This window comes from Triticum urartu, chromosome 1A (assembly GCF_056163025.1).
Source record: "Triticum urartu cultivar PI428250 chromosome 1A, HENAU_Tu73, whole genome shotgun sequence".
Taxonomy (NCBI): Eukaryota; Viridiplantae; Streptophyta; class Magnoliopsida; order Poales; family Poaceae; genus Triticum; species Triticum urartu.
The window spans coordinates 436,551,820-436,577,890 of NC_141873.1; the positions used below are offsets into that span (position 1 = coordinate 436,551,820).

Consider the following 26,071-nt stretch of genomic DNA (forward strand, 5'->3'; position numbering starts at 1 on the left):
ATTATATTTTATAATGTATATGTTTTAAGTACCATATACATGGTTTTTATTTTTACTTTTTGCTTCATTTTTTATTTTCATCTTTTCTTGTTTGTATTTTCTTTTTTTGCCATTTTTTACAAATGAGTGGGCTTTTTTTCGTGATTTTTTTCAAAATTATAAGCCTTTTCGTTTTTTTATTTTATTTTTCAAATCGTGAACATTTTTCAGTTTTCCGATCTCTTCAAAATTTGAACTTTTTTAAAATTCGTGAACTTTTTCTCTAATTTGACCATTGTCTTTCCAAATTTCATGAACTTTTCTTGAATTTTTAATAATTTTGAATTCATGAAAATTCTGAATGTTTTTAGTATATGAATCTGTTCTGAATTATGTGAACTTTCAAAATTCATGAATTCTTTTCAGATCACGAATTTCTGAAAATCATTACTTTTTTTAAAATTCACAAGCCTGTTTTCAAACTCACAAGATTTTTTCAAATTCATGAACTTTTATGAGTTCATGATTTTTTAATCATTATTTTTTATTTCAAATTCATTAACATTATTCAAAGTCATGAATTTTTACAATTATATTATTATTCCATAATAAAGGTTTCTTAAAATTCAGAAAACTCATTTTAATAAAAATGACCAAAATAAAAAGTAAATCGCCTTGTGTAAGATTGGAGTCAAAGGTAGTTGTTGGTGTAGAATTGGTATTGATAGCGATCAAAACTAATTTGTCGCAGACCATCTTGAGATCACGTAAGCGACAGTCTCTCCGGGGCGCGGGAAGCATTGTATAGGCGCTCCCTCTTTTTTCAAAACATCAACCTGGTCATCTTTTCAGAAAGGATATCGTGTTTTTTTAAGCAACAATTGTTGCCTGTTGTTTTCGTTAAAAAGAAAAGAGCTGCGTACACAAGATCTGTGCATAACAAGAAACATGCTCGTGTCATCCCAAGATAGACATCCACACCGCCGCACAAGTCATCCTACATGCCTACTGCTCATAGTGGTTTGCATGATGCCGCTTAGCTCTGATCGACAACCTATGCTCATCTACCGCCACGTCGACCACCCTCTGAACTAGTGAAAATTTATTGTCAAAGACTCGAGCATTTATCTCTAGCCAAATATTCTGAAGATTAACGATTAGAATGGTGGACACATCTTTGCCCTTCATTTGTTTCTTTTAATCACAGCGCATTTTATTGCATAAGTTTAATGTTTATAGGGATACATAAATGAGTAGGTGATGCATTAAACCACGCCTAGTTATATCGAGAGACGTAACCATATGTGCTAGCTTATGTGCCTACCCACGTTTGTTTATGGCTAAAAGTACAAGCACTAAATAAATTGTGTTGCTCTTTGATTTCGTGAAGGGCAATGATAGGCGCCGGCGGACCGGTCTAAACTTTCGGCCGGTCCGCCCCCAGCCATTCGATCTGGTGGTTTTCTAGCCGCCCGATCCCCCTTCTTATCCTTTTCCCTAACTGTCGCTTTGCAAAAAAAAAAAAAAGAATGACGGATGTCTCTGGCAGCCACCTCCCCATCCGCCCCTCCCCTTGCTTGCCTCATCGTCGATGGTCACTGCCTTGCTGTAGATGCTCGCCGCCGATGCTTGCCGTTGCCACCGGTAACAAAATCCCGTCGATTTTGCAACAAAAATCCCTTAGATGCAGCTCTGACGTCGGTCGGTTCCAACACGTGGATGCTGCAGCATCGCTCGAGTCATCGGATCGTTGGTTCCAACACGTGGATGCTGCAGCATCGCTCGAGTCATCGGATTCCGCTAGCCGTCGTCATCTACTAGCACCTCGTGTTCCAAACTTCCAGTGAAAAAGCTCAGCGAACAAAAAATCTCTTATGGTCAGTTGAAGCACAACATAAAGCCGGTTCCAGCAAATTTTGACACTGGTTCCAGCAAACAACCATAGCAGCAAAAATCCAAAAAATATCTGATTGTAGCAAAGGAATAGCCGGTTCCAGCAAAAATTGACACTGGTTCCAGCAAAAAAGCATAGTAGCAAAAATCCCAACAGTCTGACTGTAGCTAAGTAACTAGCTGGTTCCAGCAAAAGTTTACGCTGGTTCCAGCAAAAACCAAGTCGCCATTAAGCACGCTGCAATTCCAGCACCGTGGGCACGTCGCCTTGCATGTTGCAGCAACCGCAGACACCGGTTCCAGCAAAAGTCCTCGCCGGTCGTAGCAAAATGATGATGCCGATTTCCAGCGAAAACAAAGGGATTGGTGGGTTCAAACAGAACAATCAAAAAGATGGAACCAGCTAGTGGAAAAGCTACAACCGGCGTGGCAGCAGAAAAGTAATAGCCCGTCATGGGCGTCTCTCCCGGGCTGCACAATCGCCGCAGCAAGCAGCACACGTCCCGTTGCAGGCGTCCCTCTGCAGCATCTTGATGCTGCGGCGCGGGTGCAGGGGAAGGAGGAGGTGGGGGAAGGGTGGAGGAGAGGTGAGGAGAGAAAGAGGCCATGCCCGAGCAGTTGATTAGATTCATGGCGCGACGGCCGGCTTGTCGCTGCAAAAGGCAAGGGGCAGCGAGGGAGAGGAGGGTGGAAGACCACAGTCGTATGTGGTCGAGCGTTGAAGACGATGGGAGGGGATAAGATCGCTGAGCGGTGCTGGGTCTCACACAGGCACATGGTGCGCAGCCAATTGATCGACGTGTTTTGAAACGTGCGATAGGGCAATCCAACAAGCCGCGCGCGACCGGCTGAGTTGTTAGCCGGTCGTCCGGCCACAAATGTTTACCTTTCGTGAAACACAATACAATGTCCTCCGGGGTTCTTTGGCGCTTTGATTTTCCGAACGACTCTCAGATATTCAGTAGCAACATGTACTCTTTTCAGGTCTATGTTCTCCGAGCACCACCGTAATGTTTGCATTTGGCGTGAGTCTCTGGAGCAACTAGCTAACGAGCGCTTCTTCGGGAGCCTCATAACGATCAGCGCCACTTGGCGGGCTCTCAGCCATTCGTCACGTGTCGCGCTCTGGACGCTCTCTTTGGATTTTTATTTTATTTTTCCACACACGTTTTCGGCTTTTTAAACGGGTTTTTTCCCGGATTTTTTCGACGTTTTGGTTTTTCCCCGGTCTTTCTTAGCTTTTCGATCAAAAAAAATTTTAGGAAATTTTTTTTTGCGCGAAAAAATGCGTTTTCTTTTTTTTCCTTTCGCAAAAGTCACGGCTTTTATTCCGTGAGAGGCACGGTTGTGCTTTATCGAGAGTCACCGCCGTGTCTTTTGAAAACGGAAAAAAAATGCGTTTTTTGTTTTTTTTTCTTTTGCGAGAGTCACGGTTTTTCTTTCGTGAGAGGCACGGTTGTGCTTTTGCGAGAGTCACGGCCGTGCCTCTCAGAAAGGGAAAAACAAAACGCGTTTTTTGTTTTTTTTTCTTTCGTGAGAGTCACGGTTTTGCTTCCGCGAGAGGCATGGTTGTGCTTACGCGAAAATCACGGCTGTACCTCTCTGAAAGGGAAAAAATACGCGTTTTCTGTTTTTTTTCTTTCACGAGAGTCACGGTTTTGCTTCCGCGAGAGTCACGGGCGTGCCTCTCGAAAACGGAAAAAAAATGCGTTTTCTATTTTTTTTCCTTCCACGAGAGTCACGGTTTTGCTTGCACGAGAGGCACGGTTCTGATTTCGCGAGAGGCACGGGCGTGCCTCTTTCGAAAGGGAAAAAACCGTGCTTCCGGTTCGGTTTTTTCGCCCGGTTTTTTTATCCAGTTTTTTTCGTGAAAAAAAAGTTTGTCAAAACCTATCAACATGGATCTAGTTTTGAAAATCTCGACGTGAGGAATCCAATGGTGAAAACGGTTCGAGATTTGGACGCACGGTTTAAGAGATAAAACGTTTTGAATAAACGAATGTACGAAAAAAGAGAAAACTCTTAGGTTGCGACAAGTGGCGCGCTGCATGTGCGCCACTTGTCGCGACCTGGAAAAAAATTATATGAGACCAGGTCTCACGGTTAGCAGGTGAGACCCATCCTGATAGATGACACGTGGCATTCACAAATCACAAAGCATCTAATCTCTCTCCCCCTGATTTTAAGTGAAGGGTGGGGGATGCTTTGTGATTTGTAAATGCCACGTGTCATTCATCATAAAATTCTTTTCCCTTTGCAACGAGTACTCCTTAATTAGTGATTTCGATGAGTCTCATAAGCCCAAAATGGCGCTGCAGCAGCAACCAGAAAGATATCTGGACCGGACTTACACGGATCTGGGCCTAGGCCTAACCTACGTTCAACCGCAAGCCCAAAGAACTGTACCGCGGCCTTGCAGGTGCCGACCCACCCAAGTCCTCCTTCCTTCTCTGGACTTTCCAACCCACCCAAATTGCTCCCCTCCCCCGTCGCCCTCACCGTCGCGGCTTCGATCATGAGCGTCGCCGCCGAGTCCCCGTCGCCGTCCCTGTCTTCCCTCAGCGAAGACGACGATTTCGCTGACATCCTGGACGCGGAGCTCGAGCTCGCCTCTGCCGCTGACTCCGCCTCCCCTGGCGAGCCCCCCGGGTCACCCAGCGACGACGAAGAGGAGGAGGAGGATGAGGAGGAGGACTTGGTGGTCGAACTAGACGCCGTGGGGCAGGGAAGGTACGCGCATTCGGTACTCCGCCCCCGCTTTCTACCAAATCGTTGAGCCTGGCAGCTTCGGCTCATTCAGCTCCCCTGAAACTGTGAACAGCAGCACATCTAATCAACATAATCTGATGACCAGTAAGATTGCTCCCGTGTGGAAAGCCGTCCATTCAGCATGTGGTAGTTAAGGGCCCCTTTCGCCTTGTCTCATCGTTAGCATATGGGTTTTTAGGATGAAGTTATGACTAAACTTGGTAAATCTGATGTGACTTCACACAACCTGAAGCTTCAGATGACTAAACAAACACTTCTGTAAATTGTATTGTTCAGGGGAAATGATGCTGGCTCTGGTACAATCCATGAAGGGGAGATTGGATGATTTGCCACACTTTATTTGGAGATTTGCTGATTTGCCCCGTTTTAGTTTAGATTAGATCATTTGCCCCATTTTTCCTTAACCTTTTGATCATTTGCCCTATTACCCGTTTTAATGAATTCTTACTTATTGTAATTCAGTAGATGGACGTGGAATGTCCTTTATGCCCCTATATCAGTTTTGTAATCTCCCAATAATCAAACAGCAGACCAGAGAAATAAGATTATGCCCCATGCTGTGTGCGTTTCGTGACTTCTGCTGCCGGCGGATCGTGTATATCTACATACTGTATATGTACGCGAGCTACGTGAGGAGTTAGCCTCCAAGAAAACTAGAAAAGCATCGGTTGAGTACTCGAGTCAGCTCTGCAGGTAGTTTCGCCGGAGAGTACACGGCGAGTGGGCGTATATGAGTTTACGAACAGTGGTACTCCTTCCGTCGATCCAGGTAGAGAGAAGATTAGGCAGAGAAATAGCAAAACTATCAGAGGGCATAAAGGTCATTCCACGTCCATTTGCTGAATTATAACAATTAATAATTCATTAATACATGACTTAGGGCAAATGATCTAAAGGAAAAAGAAAAATGGGGCAAATGATCCAATCCTAACTAAAGTGGGGCAAATCATCAAGTCCCCAAATAAAGCGTGGCAAATGATCCAAGTTATGGTTAATAATTGATCTTATTTTGTTTAATATATATCTAAATTCTATTCAATCGTTGATTCACGAAAACAATTTGAAGGAAAATTTGACATGATAGGATTTTCGTGAGCAAGCATGTATACGTAGTTGCATAAAATTCATTCATCCCGAAAATTGCCGCATCAAATAGTTCAATGTACTGAGGTAGCAATATTATGTAATTCTCGATGAGGAACTGAATACTGAGGGGAAGGGGAGAGGCAAGGGATGAGAATGGTTGATGATGTGTTTTCAAAGAACTCATGATGATTTGTTTTGCATATTTTGCACTATGAATCTGACTACTGTCAACTGCATGAAATATGCAGTAACAAAAGGCGTAGAGTGGAGGAACATCACCAAGATCAAGGAACGGCAACAAGGCCTGAAGAAGATGCCATTGGTATGCTTGTTAGTCCTGTTTTACAGCCATTGAACTTTAGTAGCTCTTGTACTAAGATTGTTGTTTTAAATTTATGTTTCATATGAGAATGAGACCCTCAGTTTCTGAATGCAATTGCAAGTTTACAGACTCCATTTCATAAGGGGTATATGTTATGATAATTGTCAGTGGGTTCTGTTGTCTCGTGGGGTCTTCTGCGATCTCAGGCTCTCAGCCTTTGACTTGCTTGTCTAACTAAATCTTGCCACTCCGTATAATACACATATGATTTCACATTCGTTTCTGTATTTCATTAGGACCTTTTGTTTGACAAGTTTCTTGTCATACATCCTACCATGGCTTATGAGCTGTTAAAAAAGTGAAAGGAAATATTACTTCTACTGCATTCTGGATTCAGCTCAGTTTATCATATCTTGAGCATTGAATGTGCATGATATGGCAAGATATGTGGAATTATTGACACATGTTGTAGCAGGCTCAGTTAAAGATGCTGAAATCAAGAAATGTCCTCCACATCCTGGATATTTTGGTGGACTATGCTTTAGATGCGGGAAAGGCCAAGACGAAGAAGATGTCCCAGGAGTCGCTTTTGGTTACATCCACAAGGTACATAAACCTCCGACTCTCTGTAAACATGACAGTTATAATGGCGTTTCTTTGTTGCATTTGCCTTGTGTAAATCATAATCACCCACTATTTGAAACCAGTGTCGTTTTTTTAAACCAATGTCACTGTAATGTGTTCTGATATTTTCAGAGATATATTACTGTTTCTACTTATCCTTGCAAAGTACCTTCAGTGTTTTCTTGGATTTTGAAGAACTATTTAACTGCAGGGTTTGAGGCTTGGTACTTCAGAAATGGACAGGCTACGTGGATCTGAAGTGAAGAATCTGTTGCGTGAAAGAAAACTGGTGCTTATTTTAGATCTGGATCATACACTGATTAACTCAACCAGACTCCATGATATTTCTGCTGCTGAGATGGACCTGGGAATTCAATCTGCTGCATCAAAAAGTAAGTCGTATCTATTAGCATTAAATTTTGAGAACTCTTAGATGTTTCTATACATGGTGTGATTATGAATATGAACATGGAGGCACTGCCTCTGCAAAATAGATGCTACTCTGCTATGAGTGAAATCATCTCATTTCACTGTAATTATATTTGAAATTGTTTAAAATCTTCAGGGAAAGGAAATTATAGATTTTTTGTTCACCAGTTTCACTACATTGCAAATTTGTAACATGTACGGACACTTTATGTTTGAATCGGTGGTCAAAGTTGCTTGAGAAAAAGGATATGATCTTAGGTTTACCTTGAAGTATTATTACAACTTTAACCAACAATTTTGTGCCATCAGATAGAGTGACACCATAATAAAAATGAATAGTTAATCTTGTGGCGTTGTTCATAGTGACTTTCTCTGTTTAGATTGTATCCTTATAGTTTGATTTAGTGGTTAAAATTTTCCAGGAAGATAGTCATCTTTGGTGCCTCATCATTGCTTATTTTGATAGAATAGTGGGTTCAATGCAGTTTGCACCACTTAGTATGACTGTTATCTATGGGTCAACCTCAATTGTTTTTGTTGACGTCAAAAAGTAGACTGATAAGGATAGAATAAAATCAACACTTTTTATATGACGAAAGTAGCTGTCTTGCAATACTTAGTTCCAAGTGTACATCAGACTTCCATTTTGTATAGTTGTTTTCTCCAACCTCAGCTTACTTGCTTTCATTCTTGTTGAAACATTTGGTTATCCAGTAATAATTTATAATTATACTTGCGGTTTCCAATATATGTCAGACTTCCATTTTATATATTTGTTTTCCTGCACCTCAACTTATTTGCTTTCACTCTTGTTGAAACCATTTGTTATCTATTTATCCAGTAATTTGTACCTATACTTGTGGTAAACCACTGACATTCCTTAAATGCAGATGATCCAGACGAGAGCTTGTTCACATTACAAGGAATGCATATGCTTACAAAGTTGAGACCTTTTGTCCGTAAATTTTTGGAAGAAGCAAGCAGTATGTTTGAGCTGTATATCTATACCATGGGTGACAAGGCTTATGCAGTCGAAATAGCAAAGCTTCTTGACCCTGGCAATGTCTATTTTGATTCAAAAGTGATTTCTAACTCTGACTGCACTCAGCGGCACCAGAAAGGTCTTGATGTGGTCCTCGGAGCTGACAGTGTCGCAGTCATTCTTGATGACACTGAATATGTAAGTGTTTTTGTTTGGTGAACATGTTTGATATTCATTTAGTTTATTGCTACGTTGGTTGGTTCCCCATGAAGACTTCACAGTATAATCATTCATTGCCAGTTTTACAAGATTTATTATTGATATCATCTATACGACTGTTTAACCTCGATGGTACTAATTTTTTCAGGTTTGGCAGAAGCATAAAGAAAACCTGATTCTGATGGAGAGATATCATTATTTTGCTGCGAGCTGTCGCCAGTTTGGTTTTAGCAACCAATCTTTGTCGGAGATGATGCAAGATGAAAGGGAGAGCGATGGTGCTCTGGCTACAATTCTGGATGTCCTGAAGCGCATACACACGATTTTCTTTGACTCGGTAGGTTACTTACAGTTTTATCAGAGTTTATCATCCTGTTGCCTTACACTGTCTTCTCCCTGTGCATAAACCTCTGTAAGCGTTTAACCATATGCTTCTGCGCCATCTCTTCTGTAGGGTGTTGAAACTGCTCTTTCCTCTCGAGACGTAAGACAGGTAGGTTCTGACTGTGTCGGTTTGACAAGGTCTCATTTGTCTGTTGTAGATTTTGTTTGGTCACAATGTTGTTGCCTGGGCTTACGTATCTTCTCCGTGACAGGTAATCAAGATGGTGCGGCAGGAAGTACTCCAGGGCTGCAAGCTAGTCTTCAGTCGAGTGTTCCCGTCGGATTGCAATCCGCAGGATCAGATAATGTGGAAGATGGCCGAGCAGCTGGGCGCAGTCTGCTGCTCGGAGCTGGATCCCAGCGTTACCCATGTGGTCGCCGTGCATGCCGGGACGGAGAAGGCCCGCTGGGCTGCTGTCAGCAAGAAGTTTTTGCTCCACCCCCGCTGGATCGAGGCCTGCAATTATCGCTGGCGCCGCCAGCCAGAGGAAGATTTCCCTGTACCTGGCCTCAAGGAGGACAAGGGCAAGGAAAAGGTTACAGAAGATGCCACCTGCAATTGAGTAACTGAGTCGTGTAGATTTTATGTACGCAGCTGATTGACTGAGCCCCAAAAATGGCTGATTATCCGAGAGGTCTTGATTGACAAGAAGTTTCGTAAGCGTGTTCCTGACATACAAAGTACTCCATGTATATCTTAGATTCTTACTTATTCTCACGGAATAGGAAGTGCAGCATTTTAAGATATGGTCTGATTATCCGAGTAGGTCTGTAGCGACGCAACTATATACTGTATATCTTAGATTCTTACTTACTCTCACGGACTAGGAAGTGCAGCATTTTAAGATATGGTCTCCCTGATGCGTATGTTCTTTATGGTACTACATGTTGTAGTGCCTGCTGGTCTGAATCTCGTATCAGCCATATCAATAGATGACAGTTGAACGAGTGACAAGCTCTGTTCTGCAGCTTTCTGAAAGCATATATTTCAATTTTTTTACGGCCTCTTGGATGATGTACCATCGATGGTTCAGTGACTTTACCCCACGCTGGCGGATGAGTTTGTTGGCATAGGGACTCAAAATGCTTGTGCTCATGGAACCAAATATGAATGTTTGCCCAAAATGTTGCGCCCTTTTGCTCCGTGTCATGGATCAACCATGCAATCACACAACTGATCATCCTCCCTTGTGTTAAAGCTTTCTCCTCTATTCTTCTTTGGATCAGCAGCAAATCCATCCGGATCAAGGTCATCTCCACCGTCCTCCTCGTTGTAATTCGAATTTAATTCACCAAAATTAGAGTGAACCGCTTTTTAAAAATTTAGTTCACTGAAATTCATTTTTTAATTATCGAAATGATTTCCCCTTTTTTATACCAGTACGCATCTGTTTTCAACAACAAACGAATCGAAACAGTCAACGAATCGAAGAAACAGTGTCCTTTTTTTTTGAGACAATGGAAGAAACAATTTACCTACTGGGCTTCGCGAATGAAACCCACTTGCTCCTCCGCAAGCCCGCAATGCCGGGCGTCCAACCTGAACCAGGCTTACGGACCTGGGCCTAGTCCTAACCGACGTTCAACGGCAGCCGCCTTGCCCTGTGCCGCGACCCCATATTTCCAAGTCCTCCTTCCTTCTCCCAAGTCCCACCCACCCAAATTGCTCCCTCCCTACCCCCGTCGCCCTCACATCGCAGCTTCGATCATGAGCGTCGCCGCCGAGTCACCGTCGCCGTCCCTGTCTTCCCTGAGCGAAGGCGACGATTTCGCCGACATCCTGGACGCGGAGCTCGAGCTGGCCTCTTCTGCTGACCCCGCCTCCCGTGGCGAGCCCCCTGGGTCACCCAGCCACGACGAAGCGGAGGAGGAGGAGGAGGATTTGGCGGTCGAACTAGATGCCGTAGGGCACGGAAGGTACCTCCGCCCCCGCCTTATAGAAAATCGTTCAGCCTGGCAGCTTGGGCTCATTCAGCTCCCGTGAAACTGTGAACAACAGCACATCTAAACAACATAATCTGACAACCAATCCATTCATCCAGCATGTGGTAGTTAAGGGCCCATTTCGCCTTTTGTCCCATCGTTAGCACATGGCTTTATAAGATGAAGTTATGGCCAAACATGGTAAATCTGATGTGTCTTAACACCACCTGAAGCTTCAGATGACAAAACAGACACTTTTGTATTTTCAGTGGAAATGATGTTGGCTCTGCCACCGTCATCCCAACAGGCCTAGGTACAATCGATGAAGTTACGATTAATAGTCGGTCTTATTTTGTTAAATATCTATCTAAATTGTGTTCAGTCATTCATTCGCGAAAGCAATTCGAAGGAAAATGTGGCATGATAGGATTGAAGTGAGGAAGTATTGTAGGTACTTATATAAAATTCATTCATCCTGAAAATTGCTGCATCAAGTGGTTCAATGTACTGAGGTAGAAACAGTATGTATTTGTGGATGAAGGACTGAATCTGGATACTGTCAACTGCATTAAATGTGCAGTCACAAAAGGTGTAGAGTGGAGGAACAGCACCAAGATCAAGGAACAGCAACAAGGTCTGGAGAAGATGCCATTGGTATGCTTGTTTTAGTCCTGTTTTGCAGCCATTGAACTTTAGTAGCTCATGTACAGAGATTGTTGTGTTAAATCTATTTTTCATATGAGATCTTCAGTTTCTGAATGCAACTGTAAGTACAGACTCCATTCCATAAGGGGTATTTGTTATGATAATTGTCAATGGGTTCTGTAGGCTCGTGGGTACTCATGCGATCTCAGGCTCTCGGCCTTTGACTTGCTTGTCTAACTAAATCTTGCCACTCCGTATAATGCACATATGATGTCACATTCGTTTCTGTATTTCATTAAGCCTTCTGTTTGACATGTTTCTTGCCATACATCCTACCATGGCTTATGATGTGTTAAAAAAATGAAAGGAAATATTACTGCCACTGCATTCTGGATTCGGCTCAGTTTATTATATCTTGAGTATTGAATGTGCATGGTATGGCAAGATATGTGGAATTATTGAACACATGTTGTAGCAGGCTCAGTTAAAGATGCTCAAATCAAGACATGTCCTCCACATACTGGATTTATTGGTGGACTTTGCTTTACATGCGGGAAAAACCAAGACGAAGAAGATTTTACAGGAGTCCCTTTTGGTTACATCTCCGAGGTATGTACATAAACCTCCGACTCTCTCTGTAAACATGTGAGGTATAATGGTATTTCTTTATTGCATAATCACCCATTTTGAAACCAATGTTATTCTAGTATATTCTGAGATTTTCATAATTATACCACCGTTTCTCCTTGCCCTTGCAAAGTACCTTCAGTGTTTTCTTGGATTCTGAACAACTATTTAAATGCAGGGTTTGTGGCTAAGTACTTCAGAAAGGGACAGGCTATGTGGATCTGAAGTGAAGAATCTGTTGCGTGAAAGAAAACTGGTGCTTATTTTAGATTTGGATCATACATTGATTAATTCAACCAGACTCCATGATATTTCTGCTGCTGAGATGGACCTAGGAATTCAATCTGCTGCATCAAAAAGTAAGTTGTATCTATTTGCATTAAATTTTGAGAACTATTAGATGTTTCTATACACGGTGTGAGATTTTATGAATGTCAACATGGAGGCACTGCCTCTGCAAAATGGATGTGACTCTGCTTTGAGTGAAATCATCTCATTTCAGTTTTACACTAATATATTTGAAATTGTTCAAAATCTTCGGGGAAAGGAAATGATAGATTTGTTGTTCACCAGTTTCACTACATTGCAAATTTGTAACATGTACTGACACTTTATGTCCGAATCAGTGATCAAAGTGGCTTGACAACTTTAACCAACAATTTTGTGCCATCACCCATCAGATAGAGTGACACGATAAAAAGAGATTGTTAATGTCATATCGTTGTTCATGGTTATTCTCTCTGTTTAGATTGTATTTTCCAGGAAGATAGTCATCTTTGGTGCCTCGTCATTGCTTATTTTCATAGAATAGTGGGTTCGATGCAGTTTGCACCACTTCGTATTGCTGTTATCTACGGGTCAACCTTTCAATTGTTCTTGTTGACGTCAATGAGTAGACTGATAATGATAGTATAAAATCAACACTTTTTATATGACGAAAGTAGCTGTCTTGCAGTACTTAGTTCCGCTGTATGTCAGACTTCCATTTTATACAATGTAGTTGTTTTCTCCCACCTCAACTTACTTGCACTCATTCTTGTTGAAACCTTTTGTTACTTATCCAGTAATAATGTATATACTTGCGGTAAACCACTGACGTTCCCTAAATGCAGATGATCCAAACATAAGTTTGTTCACCTTACAAGGGATGCACATGCTTACAAAGTTGAGACCCTTTGTCCGTAAATTTTTGGAAGAAGCAAGCAATATGTTTGAGATGTATATCTACACCATGGGTGTCAAGGCTTATGCAATCGAAATAGCAAAGCTTCTTGACCCTGCCAATGTCTATTTTGATTCAAAAGTGATTTCTAACTCTGACTGCACTCAACAGCACCAGAAAGGTCTTGATGTGGTTCCTGGAGCTGACAGTCTTGCAGTGGTTCTTGATGACACTGAGTATGTAAGTGTTTTCATTTGGTGAACATGTTTGATATGCATTTAGTTTATCGCTAAGTTGGTTGGTTCCACATGAAGACTTCAGTATGATCATTCGTTGCCAGTTTTACAAGATTACTCATCGATTTCATTTACATGACTGGAGCTAACCTAAATGGTACATTTTTTTCAGGTCTGGCAGAAGCATAAAGAAAACCTGATTCTGATGGAGAGATATCATTATTTCGCTGCGAGCTGTCGCCGTAGCGGCCAATCTTTGTCAGAGTTGATGCAGGATGAAAGGGAGAGCGATGGTGCTCTGGCTACAATTTTGGATGTCCTGAAGCGCATACACACGATTTTCTTTGACTTGGTAGGTTACTTGCAGTTTTATCACAGTTTATCATCCTGTTCCTTTACACTGTCTTCTCCCTGTGCATAAACCCCTTTAAGCGTTTAACCATATGCTTCTGCGCTATCTCTTCTGTAGGGTGTTGAAACTGCTCTTTCTTCTCGAGACGTAAGACCGGTAGGTTTTGACTGTCTGTGACATGGTCTCATTTGTTGTTGTAGATTTTTGTTTGCTAACTACTTCCTCCATCTCAAAATAAGTGTCTTAAGCTTAGTACAACTCTGTACTAGAGTTAGTATAAAGTTGAGACACTTATTTTGATATGGAGGGAGTATATTGTTGCGTGTGCTTACGCATCTCCTTATAGGTAATCAAGAGGGTGAGGCAGGAAGTACTGCAGGGCTGCAAACTGGTTTTCAGTCGAGTGTTCCCGTCCGATTGCCGGCCGCAGCATCAGATAATGTGGAAGATGGCCGAGCAGCTGGGCGCCGTTTGCTGCTCGGAGGTGGATCCCAGCGTTACGCATGTGGTCGCCGTGCATGCCGGAACGGAGAAGGCCCGCTGGGCTGTCAAACACAAGAAGTTTTTGCTCCACCCCCGCTGGATCGAGGCCTGCAATTATCGTTGGCACCGCCAGCCGGAGGAAGATTTCCCTGTACCTGGCCTCAAGGAGGGCAAGGGCAAGGAAAAAGTTGCAGAGAATGCCCACCTGTAACTGAGTATAACTGACTCGTCTAGTGTTCGTGTACTATCATGATTGAAGATGAATAGATTGAAAGTTTTTTGTAAAAAAAAAAAAGAGGTCTTGTTTAACTACAAGTTCGTAGCTGTGTTCTTGACATAGACGGTTGGTCTGTAGCCACGCAAGTACATATCTATCTTGGGTTATTACTCTCGCGGAATTAGGAAGTTATTTTAATACATGATCTTCCTGATGCGTATGTTATTTATGGTATATCTACTGCCTGGTGGTCTGAATTTCTTATCAGCCGTAGCAATAGTTGACAGTTGAACGAGTGACTAGTTCTGCTCTGAAGCTTTTCTGAAAGCGTGCATTGGTACTTTTAAAGATGTGAGCATCTTAATTTTATCTAGCAGTGCAAGCTCCTCATTGTAGGTGCTTAGAAAATTTTCCATGTTAAAGTGTGGCTGATTTAGTACAAGGAGTACTACGAGTACTATATAATATTTGTTAAATTATATAAGCTCACCTCTTAAATATTTGTGTCTCCTGCCATCTCATTGGGTAGCTCACTGTGTGTCTTTCGTCGGTGACATGGACATATACGTTATCTTCCTGCCCTCCTTTCATCGTCCAGCGTGCAAGAATCTCTCTTCAACTTTACCGTGAATTTCGCGACGGTGACATCAAGCACAAAGCCCTATCCTGACTGCTGAGTGCTGAGCCCCATCTACACCCTACTCCTGTCCAATACTTCTATTCAGAGACTCGAACAATCCTCATCATCATCAACAGGAACTCCCTATCGGGGCTGACAAGGATTCGCTGCTCCATACGTGTCACCTCACAGCTCACCCGTCCCAGCAGCCCCTATAGATTGACAAGCCTCCGGCCCGAGCTCCATGATTGAGCAATCGACGGCAGGCAGGCAGATGATGAGCGCACAAACGGCGGTCTGGATCCCACGGTGACCTTTCTATTCTTCAACGGGAAAGGGCGCCGGAAAGTTGGCACATGATGTCTGCTCGCCGTGTCCCCTTTGCCCGTGTCACCGATCGGCGGCTGCTGCCTCCCGTCGGGCATCACCCCCCGCGGCCGGCGGCACCCGGAGGCCACGGGGCTGGGGTGCGCGACGTGCCCGATCGACCTCGCGAGCTCGCTCGCGCGCGCACATGCACGCGCTCGCCGGCCGGCACATGCGCCCGCGCGCGAGGCGGGGCGTCTCGGGCTCTTCCTGGTCGTGGTTGACGCGTAGAGAGCGCGCGCGGCGGCGGCGTGGCGACGTGGGGTGGGTGGCATGTGGTGACCTTTGCGAGACGTACGGCGTCGGCGTGGCCGACGCGACCGGCGAACCTAGTCGGCTCGGGGTTCATGCGTACGCTAAACCCGTACCCTCACGTACTCCGTTTGACGTTTGATTTGATAAGATCGTAGGAGGAGGGAGTACATACCATGAGATTTGACGATCCCGATAGTTCAGTACATATATGTGTGTGTACGGGATGTCGGTGTTGAGTTGGATCCATCGACCGTGCATGCATATGCCGCCCCGTACTATACATAAGGAAAACGTTTCACGCACGCCGGCCGAAACTTTGGCCGGTCGCGTCGCGTACGTCCAATCTCTGTGGATCATGCGTGCCCCTCACGCAGGCACTGCCATCGCCCCCCTCCCCTCCCCGCTCCTCCCCTCCCCACACGTCCCTTGCACAGGCACTGCCACGCGCCTTTTGCGATCCACCGGCCACCGCCTAGCAAGCTCGTACACCACCGCCCGACCCCTCGTCACCATGGACGTGCCTGTCACCATGGCCGCACGGGACAAGGCTGGGCACCGGATGCCTCCGACCAACAGCGGTTCGACCAACGATGAGGTATAAGGGGGGATGCTACGCCGATCGGGGCCGAGCCACATGAGATGCCATGGACGGACCCATGTGTGCGCAAGTGTTGCAACCGTCGCCTAAAACAACTTCAATAATTGTTAAAAAAAGCTTCAACCATAGATAGGTAAAACTTCAATCAGCATTGTCCAGCAAGAAAAGGCTGCAGCCATTTGACAAAAAAGCTTTAATTGTAGATAGAGAAAGCTTCGACCACGGCACCGTGCAAGCCGAAAAGAATTGCAAGTTTGCAACCATTGACTGAAAAGCTTCAACCACCGTCCACCGATACGTGTGTTGTAACCATTGACAAAAAAGCTTCAAGCCTATATAGAAAAGGCTTCAACCATCAACACGGGATGCTTCAACCAGCCACTATCAAACTCAAAAAGCTACAACCCTTAAGAGAAAAGCTTCAAACTTAGGTGAAAAAAGTTTTAATCGAAAAATGTACTAAGTTTCAACCGGGCACCGCAAGATGAAAAAAATTGCGACCATTTGCAGAACAAGCTTCAGTCGACACGGTGGAAGGTTTCAATCTACGAAAAAAGCTTCAACCGGCATGGGAAAAGCTTCAACCGATGAGAGAAAAAGCTTCAACCTGGCGCGCCAATGATGGCGAGCGGCGACGTTCAGAGTTGCGCCGGCGGCTGCTAGGTGTTGCAGCGACAGAGGATGTCGGCGCGCTTCAAGATGGAGTCGCTTTACGGTACGAGGGGGGATGGCTTCCTGCTGGACCGGGCAAGGACGGATGCTGCGATGGCGACCGATAGCGGCAGCGACGGAGAGCGCATCCAGCAGCGCGAGACTACGGGAGAAGGAGGTCCAGGTGAGGGGGTGGTGGCCGGCGGCCGGGGCGAATGTTCAGGCGAATGGGGGGCAGTACCCGCGCTGGAAGAAGGAGATGAAGAAGTCAACGCGGGGTGCATCAGACGGCTAGGGCTCGCTGCATCGGGCGGCTGGGGCATGACCGGCCGAACTGCTGGGCCAACGCGTCGGCGACTAGCAGTGCCCTATACATAACCATACGAACACACGAGCGCTATTTAGAGCATGTACAGCCGGACGCCTCAAACCCTTCTCAAACATCCGGGCAAGGCGCGCGGTCACTGACCGGTCACAATTTTTCGATCTAGACGGACGCCTCAAATAGGCCTCAAATGCTCGGAGCTGACTGGCACCCCTCATATACAGCCTAAATATCGAGTGGATATGGGGATGACCGGGCGCGCCCATCACGTCAGACCCGACCCATGCTGGCCTATCTGACCCCACATATATTCGTCCCCATCCGCTCGTCGAAGCAAACCCTAGCCACTTCACTCCACTCCCCTCCGCCACCCAAACTCATATCCGGCGGTTTTCGGCATGGCAGGCAGCGGATCGGACTCTGGTCATTCTAGATTCGTCGACTGGGGTGTCATCCCGTGCGGGTTGGAGGAGGCAATGGCAGTCCGCATTGCACTCCGCCGCTCCCGGGAGGACAGCGCTCGGCCGACGGACGGATCCGTTCGCCGTGATGCCATAGCGTCGGCTCACCGGGCGCTCGGGTGCTCTGGTGTTGGATCCTTGCGGCCCCGACAGTCGGAACACCTCTCTTTCTCCATCACTGGTCGGGACGGACTATGAGTCCCACCGGGAATGGGCGCCCCGTCGTGGGAAGGAGAGGATAAGGGTTGCCGAGGCCCGTATCGCGGCCGAAAAGATGGCAGCGGAGGCGGCTGATGCAGCGGCGCGGGCGGCTGCGAAGGAGGAAGTCATCCGCGCCCGCATTGTGAAGAAACAGCAGCGGAGGAACACACGTGCCCTCGCCAAAGAGTAGAATCGGGCAGTTCGTGCCATGACCGGATTGCCATCGAAGGAGGAGAAGCAGGACAGTGACGGCGAGGACAACTCTGACGACGAGCAGTTCCGGCTCGATCTATACCGCGTTTTTTACTGATACTTCCGCAAGAAGGACGCTGGGAAGGGCAAGGGCAGCCGTGGATGAACTCCACCATAGCTAAATATGCCAAATTTTGATAGTGCGGTGGCATGTTTAGTTAGTAGTGATGGAGTAGCCGAACGATATATGTGCATCGACATAGTTGCATGGATTTATATGGACTTGAGATATGATAATTAAGGTGTCCAAATGTGAATTACAATATTTAGGATGTGTCCTCCACGGGCATTTGAGAAGTCTCAAGTCCGCCTATATGTGCTCTTAGGAATAGTATTGACCGCATCGGTCCCACCTCCAGCGTACAACATCCTACGATGTTGTCTTCTTCTCTGAATTCCAAACCGTGCACGCCAAACCCAGACGTCTCCAAATACAACTGCAGAGGGCTGTGGCTTCCAAATACCTCGTTGTCTCCACGGCTGATACGGGGTCCAGGCTCCAACCGGTCGTCGTCGTTCGAGCCTACACAACGCCTTGTCTAGTGGGAGGGCCATGCCGCACCCGTTGGTCCTGACGCGGCGCACCAAAACAACAAACGGTCCGCGTTTCTCTGCACCGAGGACAAGCCAACAAACTTTGGGCACGGTGCTGCACGCGAGCGGTTGTCGATTGGGTGAGGTCAGACTAATCGCGAGATTGCGGGTTAGGACGACGGGGCGCCGAGGCAGAAGCCAGCTCCCGATGTCACTGTTGTGTCGCAGGCACACCGAATCATGCAGTTGCACTAGCTGATGCAGAAACAGGGCCAGGGGTGAGGGGTTAGCTCAGCTGTAAGAGAATTTCAGAGCACGTAGCCGAGGAGCAGGGACCAGATTATGCATCCGCTTTTCTACCAGCTCCACTGGCGCTACCGCTAGGCATGAAAAGTTGCTTCCGTTGGGTAATGATCACCGGCTGGTTTGAAAAGTTGATCTGACAAGGAAGAGACAAGAACCAAGACTGCAAATCATGGACGCTTTGTAGCCTGCACCCAAGTGATTGCTTAGGCCAACTTCGCCCCCGTCTGTTTGAGGTAAAAAGGACAAACGAGACGGCCTAGCGCGCGGGCGCAAACGGACAAATGTCCGGATTCCGTCCGCTTTCAACCCATCCCCGGCCCAAACTTGCGCTTGGTTTGGGGTGAAACGGACGCGCGCGGACGGCCTCGACGCACGCCCTTGTCCCCTCCCTCCCGTGGCCCGTCTGTCGGGGACACTAGCAGTCCCTCCGCTCCCAACGCTTCACCCTCTCTCCCTGCCCCGCCCCGCCGCCGGTGCCGCCGCTATTCTCCGGCCGCCTCCTCACCGCGTAGCCCCCCCCCCCCCCCCCCCGCCGTCCATACCAAACCACGTCTCGACATGGCCGCCACCACGCCCGCGCTTCCGCCGTAGTTTTGGTCGTCGATCGGAGGAGGTTTGGTCGTCGCCGTCCTTGCCGGTGGCAGAGGGGACATGACTGCCGGCGACGTACCACGGCGGCCGAGGCAGATTCCGACATGAGCTCCAGAGCGGCCTGTAGCCGGCCGGCAACCACCCTGCCGCGTCGAGGTGATCATCGCGGCCTCTTCGTCACCACGACCGCAAGGTGTTCGACCTTTTGCCAACAAAGGTATGGACAGTGGAGACGAGTTTTTCTTCCATCACTTCCTTTGTTCATCGGACGATTCGTCGTCGGATGATGACGATCATGTGGTGGCTGCACTGGTCGTTCACGACCATATTCAACAGCAGCTTCCTCGGTACAGGGGGTCAGTCCCTGGCCGTGCTCCCAACCTGAACCGCAACAGGGAGAGAGGCCACGCCCTGCTCTATGCCGATTACTTTGCCAACACCCCGCTCTTCAGGCCGGATAAATTTCGTCGCCGTTTTCGTATGGCAAGGCATGTGTTCAATCGTATCCGAGAGGGAGTGGTTGCTCATGACCCATACTTCGAGTGCAAGACGGATGCCCTTGGCAAGCTTGGATTCTCCTCCTACCAGAAATGCACCGCGGCCATCCGCATGCTTGCATATGGAATTCTAGGCGATTTGGTGAATGAGTATGTGCGTATGAGTGAGACAACATGTCTGATGTCAATATACAAGTTTTGCCAGGCTGTGATCGAGGTCTTTGGCCCAGAGTACTTGAGGCAGCCAACTGTCGCTGATATAGAGAGATTGTTGGCGACCAACGCAGCTAGAGGCTTTCCATGTATGCTTGGCAGCATAGATTGTATGCACTGGGAGTGGAAGAACTGTCCATTTGCTTGGCAGGGCCAGTATAAGGGGCAGGTTAACGGGTGCACTGTCATATTAGAAGCGGTGGCATTACAAGATCTTTGGATATGGCATTCTTTCTTTGGCATGGCAGGTTCTCACAATGATATCAACGTGCTGCAGCGTTCTCCAGTCTTCGCGAGGCTTGCAGAAGGCCACTCCCCACCTGTCAACTTTGAGATCAACGGCCACCATTACAACAAGGGATACTATCTAGCAGATGGTATATATCCTAAGTGGTGAACTTTTGTGAAGACAATCTCGAAACCCCAAGGTGAGAAGAGAAAGAGATTTGCCCAAATGCAAGAGTGTTAGAAAGGATGTGGAACGTGCTTTTGGTGTGCTTCAATCCCGGTGGGGTATCGTTCGAAACCCTGCACTGTCATGGGATGAAGGGAAGCTTTGGGAGGTGATGACTGCTTGTGTGATCATGCACAACATGATCGTCGAGGACGAGTGTGATGAGAGTATCTTCGACCAAGGATTTGATTATCAAGGTGAAAATATTGAGCCCCTGCATCAAGACCCGGCCACATTTGAACAGTTTGCCCAATTCCACCGTGAGATGCGTGATTGGCACACTCATGTGAATTTTCAAAATGACTTGGTTGAGCACGTGTGGGATCACATGGCAACCAATAGATGTATTTGTCCATTTTATGTTCAGTCAAGACAATTTCGATTTGGTTGTAAAACTATTTTATTAAAGACAATTTCAATTAGGTTGTAAAACTATTTTAATTTTCAGACAAAAAATTGGGTTCGAAACTAGTTTTAATGCAAATTTGGGCATTTTTTGACCCTGACGAACATGATGGGGCAAAAGGATGCGGCAGCGCGCTGGGCGCACGGCCACCGCATCCCAGGACAGGCCCGGACACGATCCCAAATCCCTACTCAAAGGAACAGAAACAGGACAAAACGGACATCCGTTTGGGGTTGCGGGGTGGAGTTGGCCTTATTCTCTGTCGATGACGCGAGTCCTGAGTCCTGAGTCTGAGTGACAGCTACTTCATCATCTCTGGTTAAAAGTTAGAAACGCGACTTGGGTGCACCGACGCGTTGAATCAGCGAGCGAGCCCGCCCCCAGCCGGATCGGGTGCTCTAACAAGCGTTCACAGAATGTCTACGCGCATCGCTAGTACCGTTGAAATCCGGTTGCCGGCCACGGAACGTGGAATTATAGAAAAACAACATAATCGTTCAAGTCGTCAATTCTTGGCGATCGGCATCAATGCTAGTTCATCAATTCTTGGCGATCGGTTACGAATTTTTGGACAGGCGGCTAGTACTAGTAGTACGACTGCCGGAGTTAAGTTTGGAAGAAATTTGTGCGAGTCGAGTTTCCTTGCGCGGCGAATTTCAGTGGCTCCTTTCGCCGCAACTTGCAATGAATGTTGACGCGTCCTTCTCAACCCTAGAGGTACTGTCCGAACATCAACGTGCATCTACTGCCTATTCACTCTACGGCCTCGGGCACGACGGCCAGCCCAGCCAGCTGCCCGCATGTGGCGGCCACCTCGCCTCGGCAACGGCGTCTCCACACGCAACAGCAGGAAGAGAATCTCTCTGCCTCTCACTGCCCACAGCAACATGGGCTCTGTAATTTCTTCACAGTAACATCAGACCCTACCATAACCATCACCACAAGGACTTGTATATTTCTTCCTAATCTTTCATGTACTACCACTACAGTAGAGTAACTTTGTCTACTGTGGCTTAACCTGTCTAGCCAATTTGCGCTAGTTTATTAAGCAGTAGTAGAATATATGATGAGAGGACGGCAAGCGTAGGCAGGAAAGTTAATCATGTGTCGTCGTCCCGGTTGTTGAATGACCCCTCCAAAGATTCCTCACCTATCTATCTACTCCCTCCGTCCGAAAATACTTGTCATCAAAATGGATAAAAAAGAGGGAGTACCCATCTATCTTGGCTTGAACAGAGACAGTCAAACATGCCGTGTCTAAGCCCAAGCTAAGATCTGACTTTAACCAGCCCGCACATGTGCAAGGACATACGTGGAGGGCCAGATCTAGCGAGGCGATCGTTGCAACCACTTTTAACTTCTTGTGCCGCCTGCTACGAGAGAAGAGATCCACCGCTGCTCCAGCAAAACCCATCTCCCACGGGAAGCTACAACGGCCTAATGTAGGGTTGCCAAGAATTTAATACTAGTTGCTTCATTACGGGCAGCCTTAGAGCTGATGGAAAGTGCTTATGATTCATTACCAATGGCCCATTGTCACTTTGTCAGCTTGTAGTAGTAGTACAACTTTGTAAGCAATGATGCGAAAATTTACAAGAAATGAACACATGGAAAGAGGGGGAACAAAGATCATAGCAATGTTCTTGTGAAGCAACACTACTAATCATACACCAAATCTCAAGTACAGGAGCCAAACTATATTAGGATTAGCTGAATAAACACTTGTCTTGGGACAGCATTACAAAACAAAATTTGACACCACTAGCTGAGACGGCCACAGCATTAGACCAAAATCCCACTCCTAACCTTTTTCTTGGAAGGGTAGTATATCCCGGTCTAGTTAACAAAGGATTCTGCACACCTCTTCTCCGGAGCATGAGGTATTTGCATCCGCACCTCCATCACAAATTTAACTTCATAAATCTATGGATTTCATTCGGCAAATTTCCCTCCTTTCAAGCAAAAATATCACTGCCAATATAAATGCTACTACTCCAGAAGATGATATTTTCAGTGAAATACCCAAATTAAGACTCTCTATGATATTTTCACTGAAATACAACCAGCCTATCTTATAACATTTCCTGCAACTTTTACGCTTCTTAGATGGGTTTGACGTATTCGGATTATTGACGCAATATTTGGAGGACGCCGATGCAAATTTCACACTCCGGGAGAAAAGACGTCCAAAGGCAGGATTAGAGTCTCACTTTACCCCTTCGAACTACCCTTATTTACTAACATCGCCTTAAAGTCTTGCCCAAAGGACACGAAGCTAATTAAACCAACAAAAATTAACACATGGATGGATACCACTGATTAATCAGCCTTACTCAGCTCCCCGCACGAATCCTAGTGCGTGCGTGCATGCATGCACCCGCGCGCGCTCAGAACGCGCTGATCTCGCCGGCCGCCGCCGCCGGCACCTTGCGCGGGCACAGGGACACGACGCCGCCCATCGTGTTCTTGCAGTGCGCGATGGCGCCCTCGATGGCGCTCTGGAGCTCCTCCATCGACGACGACGACGCCGCCGACAGCGACACGGGCCGCATGCCAATGCTGCTTGTCATGGCCGCCGCCGCCGCGGCCGGCACGTCAGGGAAGCCCACGCCGCCCGCTCCGCCGAAGGAGAGCATCCCGGAGTGGTTCGGCGACGACCGCATCGACGACGGGCAGCTCGCCGCGCACCGCTTCTGACGCGGGAACCGGAGGTTCCCGGAGAACGAGTTTGAGTGCGCGTACTTGCCGGTGCTCACCTCCGCCGCTGCCGCCGCCGCGGACGCGGCAGCGTGGTCTTCGTCGCCCCGCTTCTTCCGGATCGAGAAGCTGAACGGCTTCTTGAAACACTGCTGCTGCTGCTGCGCCGGAGGCTGCGGCTGAGGCTGGTTGTTCTGGTTCTTGGGGATCTGGGACAGCTTCTCGTACAGGGGCTTCACCTTCTTGGCGTACTTCTTGATCACCTCCTTGGCGAGCGACTTGTTGGACGGCTTCTTGGCGGCCGGCGCGCCGCCGCGGTGGAGGAAGACGGAGGAGAAGCGGGTGGCGAAGGAGGAGAGGTACTGCTTGCCGGTGCGCTTGGCCGGCGGGAGCCCGGCGTAGGAGGCGGTCCCCCGGAGCAGGTTGAGGTGGCGGTCGTCGTCGGCGGCGGAGCTGGGGCGGGAGGAGGAGGGCGCGGAGTCCGGGAGCAGCAGCGCGGCGCAGTCGGTGGAGAAGGAGGAGGAGGTGCTGCCGTTGGAGTCGCGGGAGGAGTTGGAGGCGGAGGTGGAGTCGGAGGCGGAGGCGGAGGAGGTGGAGGCCGACGCGAGCAGCAGCGTGCGCACCATGGAGATGCGCGGCGACAGGTGCAGCGGCAGCAGCTGGCCCTTGTAGAAGAGGTCGTCGGCGGGGCACAGCTGCGCCGCCGACCGCTGCTTGGCCCCCGGCGACTGCGTCACCGTGAACTCGAACTCGGACGACGACGCCGAGGACGAGGCCGGCGACGGGAACGACTTGGCGCCGCCGTGGCCGGCGTCCCTGGCCCTCGCGCGGCCCATGGTTGGTTCGGTTCACGGTCCTACGCCGCGGGTTCGTTCATGGCGGGCGCGGGAGGAGGCAGGAGAGGAGTGGGAGGTGGGGGCGGTGGGCAGAGCAGAGCGAGGTTGGATGGGATGGGAAGATCGGAGGAAGAAAGGTGAAAACTTTTACGAGACTGACGACTTTATGATTGATTGGGTTGGGAGCCGCGCGCGGCCTCGTGTCTGAGACGAGAAAGATGCCTACTATGCAGTGTGCACCGTCAGTCACGTGGCGGGATGCCCTCGCCAGCCGTTCGATCGACCGCCATAAAAAATGGGCTTCTGGAGCACTGCTTGCAACGCTGGATTGATTGCTCGGCTGAACTGAAACTGAGCTGTTTCTGCTGAAACTCTGGCAGTAAAGCATATACGTTTCGACCAGTGTTTGGAACACGGGACTGTTTTCTCAAATCCTCACTGTAACTGGGCCGTTTCATCTGAAATCCTGTTAAAGCTTCTGTGTAGTACCATTCATGATTAATTTGGTCTACTGTACTACGTGGGTTGAAAGTTGAGGTGGCTCACACAGTGATAGCTCGTGATTTAAACGGTGTATCATGCAGTGCATCTTTTCCCTGCTCGGGCAGATTTGTACACTCCTACTATGTCCTGCCCTACAGGAATTTAAAGTTGTATTCTTACGCTGTTCGCCTGTACCAGAGTATTGTTTCATTTCACATGTTTACGCTGTACCGGTCAAACGGTTAGGCAGTCACTTATAAGGTCTTAAAACGGGTGAATTTCAGTTCAACATACCATAGAAACCCAAGCTTGTTTTTTTTTACTTTCTCGGTTTACCCTCATTTCCGTCTCCGGTGGTGCAGAGCAACACGTGGGAGAGGGGGGCCGCCGTGCATGTTGCATGTCCCCTTGACCCGCCGCTGTAGCCACGTCTCACCTCCCTCCCGGCCGCTGTATGATGATCTCCATGCAGATCAGATTGGCTCGCCGTTGCTGCCGTTCTTGTCTTGCGTCTACCGTGGTGTGCTTCTACGCGCATCATCATTGCCAAGAATCATAATCCGCTTGATGGCTCGCTTATTGAATGATTGGGTGTAATGCGAAGCCGATGCGTACAAAATCTAGAGGAGAAAAACGTACTCTAGCGACGTAGCGTGCATTGGACCGGGCCAATAGGTGGATGATGTGGCTGGCCACATCGATCATCGGCGCACCGTGCAAGTGACAAGCCGCTGTCGACGCGTCGTACGCTTTGGACGGGTGTTGCTTGCGTGCCCACAGCCCAGGGGCTGGATGGGTACGCCGCACCGTGCCATCCACCGGTGACACGCAAGCAGCAGGAGCATGCACGCGTGCATGCATGCTTTGATATTTCTGTTGCTCTGACATTGAACTACAGTATGTTCGATGCATTCATTGCTAGGAGAAAACGGAGAAAGATGTTTGGTCCAGAGCTAACTTTGTCATCTACTCCTTGGTCCCTAAACATACGTTT

At 47.6% G+C, this 26,071-nt stretch overlaps 4 protein-coding genes across 13 annotated transcripts; 3 read left to right on the forward strand and 1 right to left on the reverse strand.

The window, feature by feature from the left end:
- Positions 1–4,290: 4,290 nt before the first annotated feature.
- On the forward strand, positions 4,291–9,434 carry LOC125516328 (RNA polymerase II C-terminal domain phosphatase-like 4). Of its 2 annotated transcripts, none has more exons than XM_048681808.2 (8): positions 4,291–4,602; positions 5,976–6,049; positions 6,522–6,655; positions 6,885–7,065; positions 7,993–8,282; positions 8,452–8,640; positions 8,758–8,796; positions 8,900–9,434. In XM_048681808.2, the coding sequence occupies exons 1-8, from the start codon at positions 4,388–4,390 to the stop codon at positions 9,248–9,250; spliced, it is 1,473 nt and encodes a 490-aa protein (XP_048537765.2). In that variant the 5' UTR covers positions 4,291–4,387; the 3' UTR covers positions 9,251–9,434. The 2 variants fall into 2 exon arrangements, with proteins under 2 accessions (XP_048537765.2, XP_048537770.2); XM_048681813.2 differs by having other exon boundaries at positions 4,295–4,602; positions 6,525–6,655.
- Positions 9,435–10,312: 878 nt separating this feature from the next.
- LOC125516346 (RNA polymerase II C-terminal domain phosphatase-like 4) lies at positions 10,313–14,589 on the forward strand. Of its 9 annotated transcripts, none has more exons than XM_048681831.2 (9): positions 10,467–10,604; positions 10,993–11,061; positions 11,133–11,264; positions 11,731–11,864; positions 12,061–12,241; positions 12,995–13,284; positions 13,453–13,632; positions 13,750–13,788; positions 13,979–14,589. In XM_048681831.2, the coding sequence occupies exons 3-9, from the start codon at positions 11,183–11,185 to the stop codon at positions 14,324–14,326; spliced, it is 1,254 nt and encodes a 417-aa protein (XP_048537788.1). In that variant the 5' UTR covers positions 10,467–10,604; positions 10,993–11,061; positions 11,133–11,182; the 3' UTR covers positions 14,327–14,589. The 9 variants fall into 9 exon arrangements, with proteins under 9 accessions (XP_087380326.1, XP_048537773.1, XP_048537780.1 ...); XM_048681841.2 differs by having other exon boundaries at positions 11,152–11,264; XM_048681858.2 differs by having other exon boundaries at positions 11,152–11,264; positions 11,734–11,864.
- A 5,121-nt stretch (positions 14,590–19,710) lies between these two features.
- On the forward strand, positions 19,711–20,598 carry LOC147991590 (uncharacterized). The gene has a single exon (XM_087538737.1). It carries the CDS (start codon positions 19,711–19,713, stop codon positions 20,596–20,598), a length of 888 nt encoding a protein of 295 aa, XP_087394863.1.
- A 2,140-nt stretch (positions 20,599–22,738) lies between these two features.
- Positions 22,739–24,781, reverse strand: LOC125516394 (putative membrane-associated kinase regulator 1). Its single transcript, XM_048681864.2, has one exon. It carries the CDS (start codon positions 24,592–24,594, stop codon positions 23,449–23,451), a length of 1,146 nt encoding a protein of 381 aa, XP_048537821.1. The 5' UTR covers positions 24,595–24,781; the 3' UTR covers positions 22,739–23,448.
- Between the last annotated feature and the right edge of the window lie 1,290 nt (positions 24,782–26,071).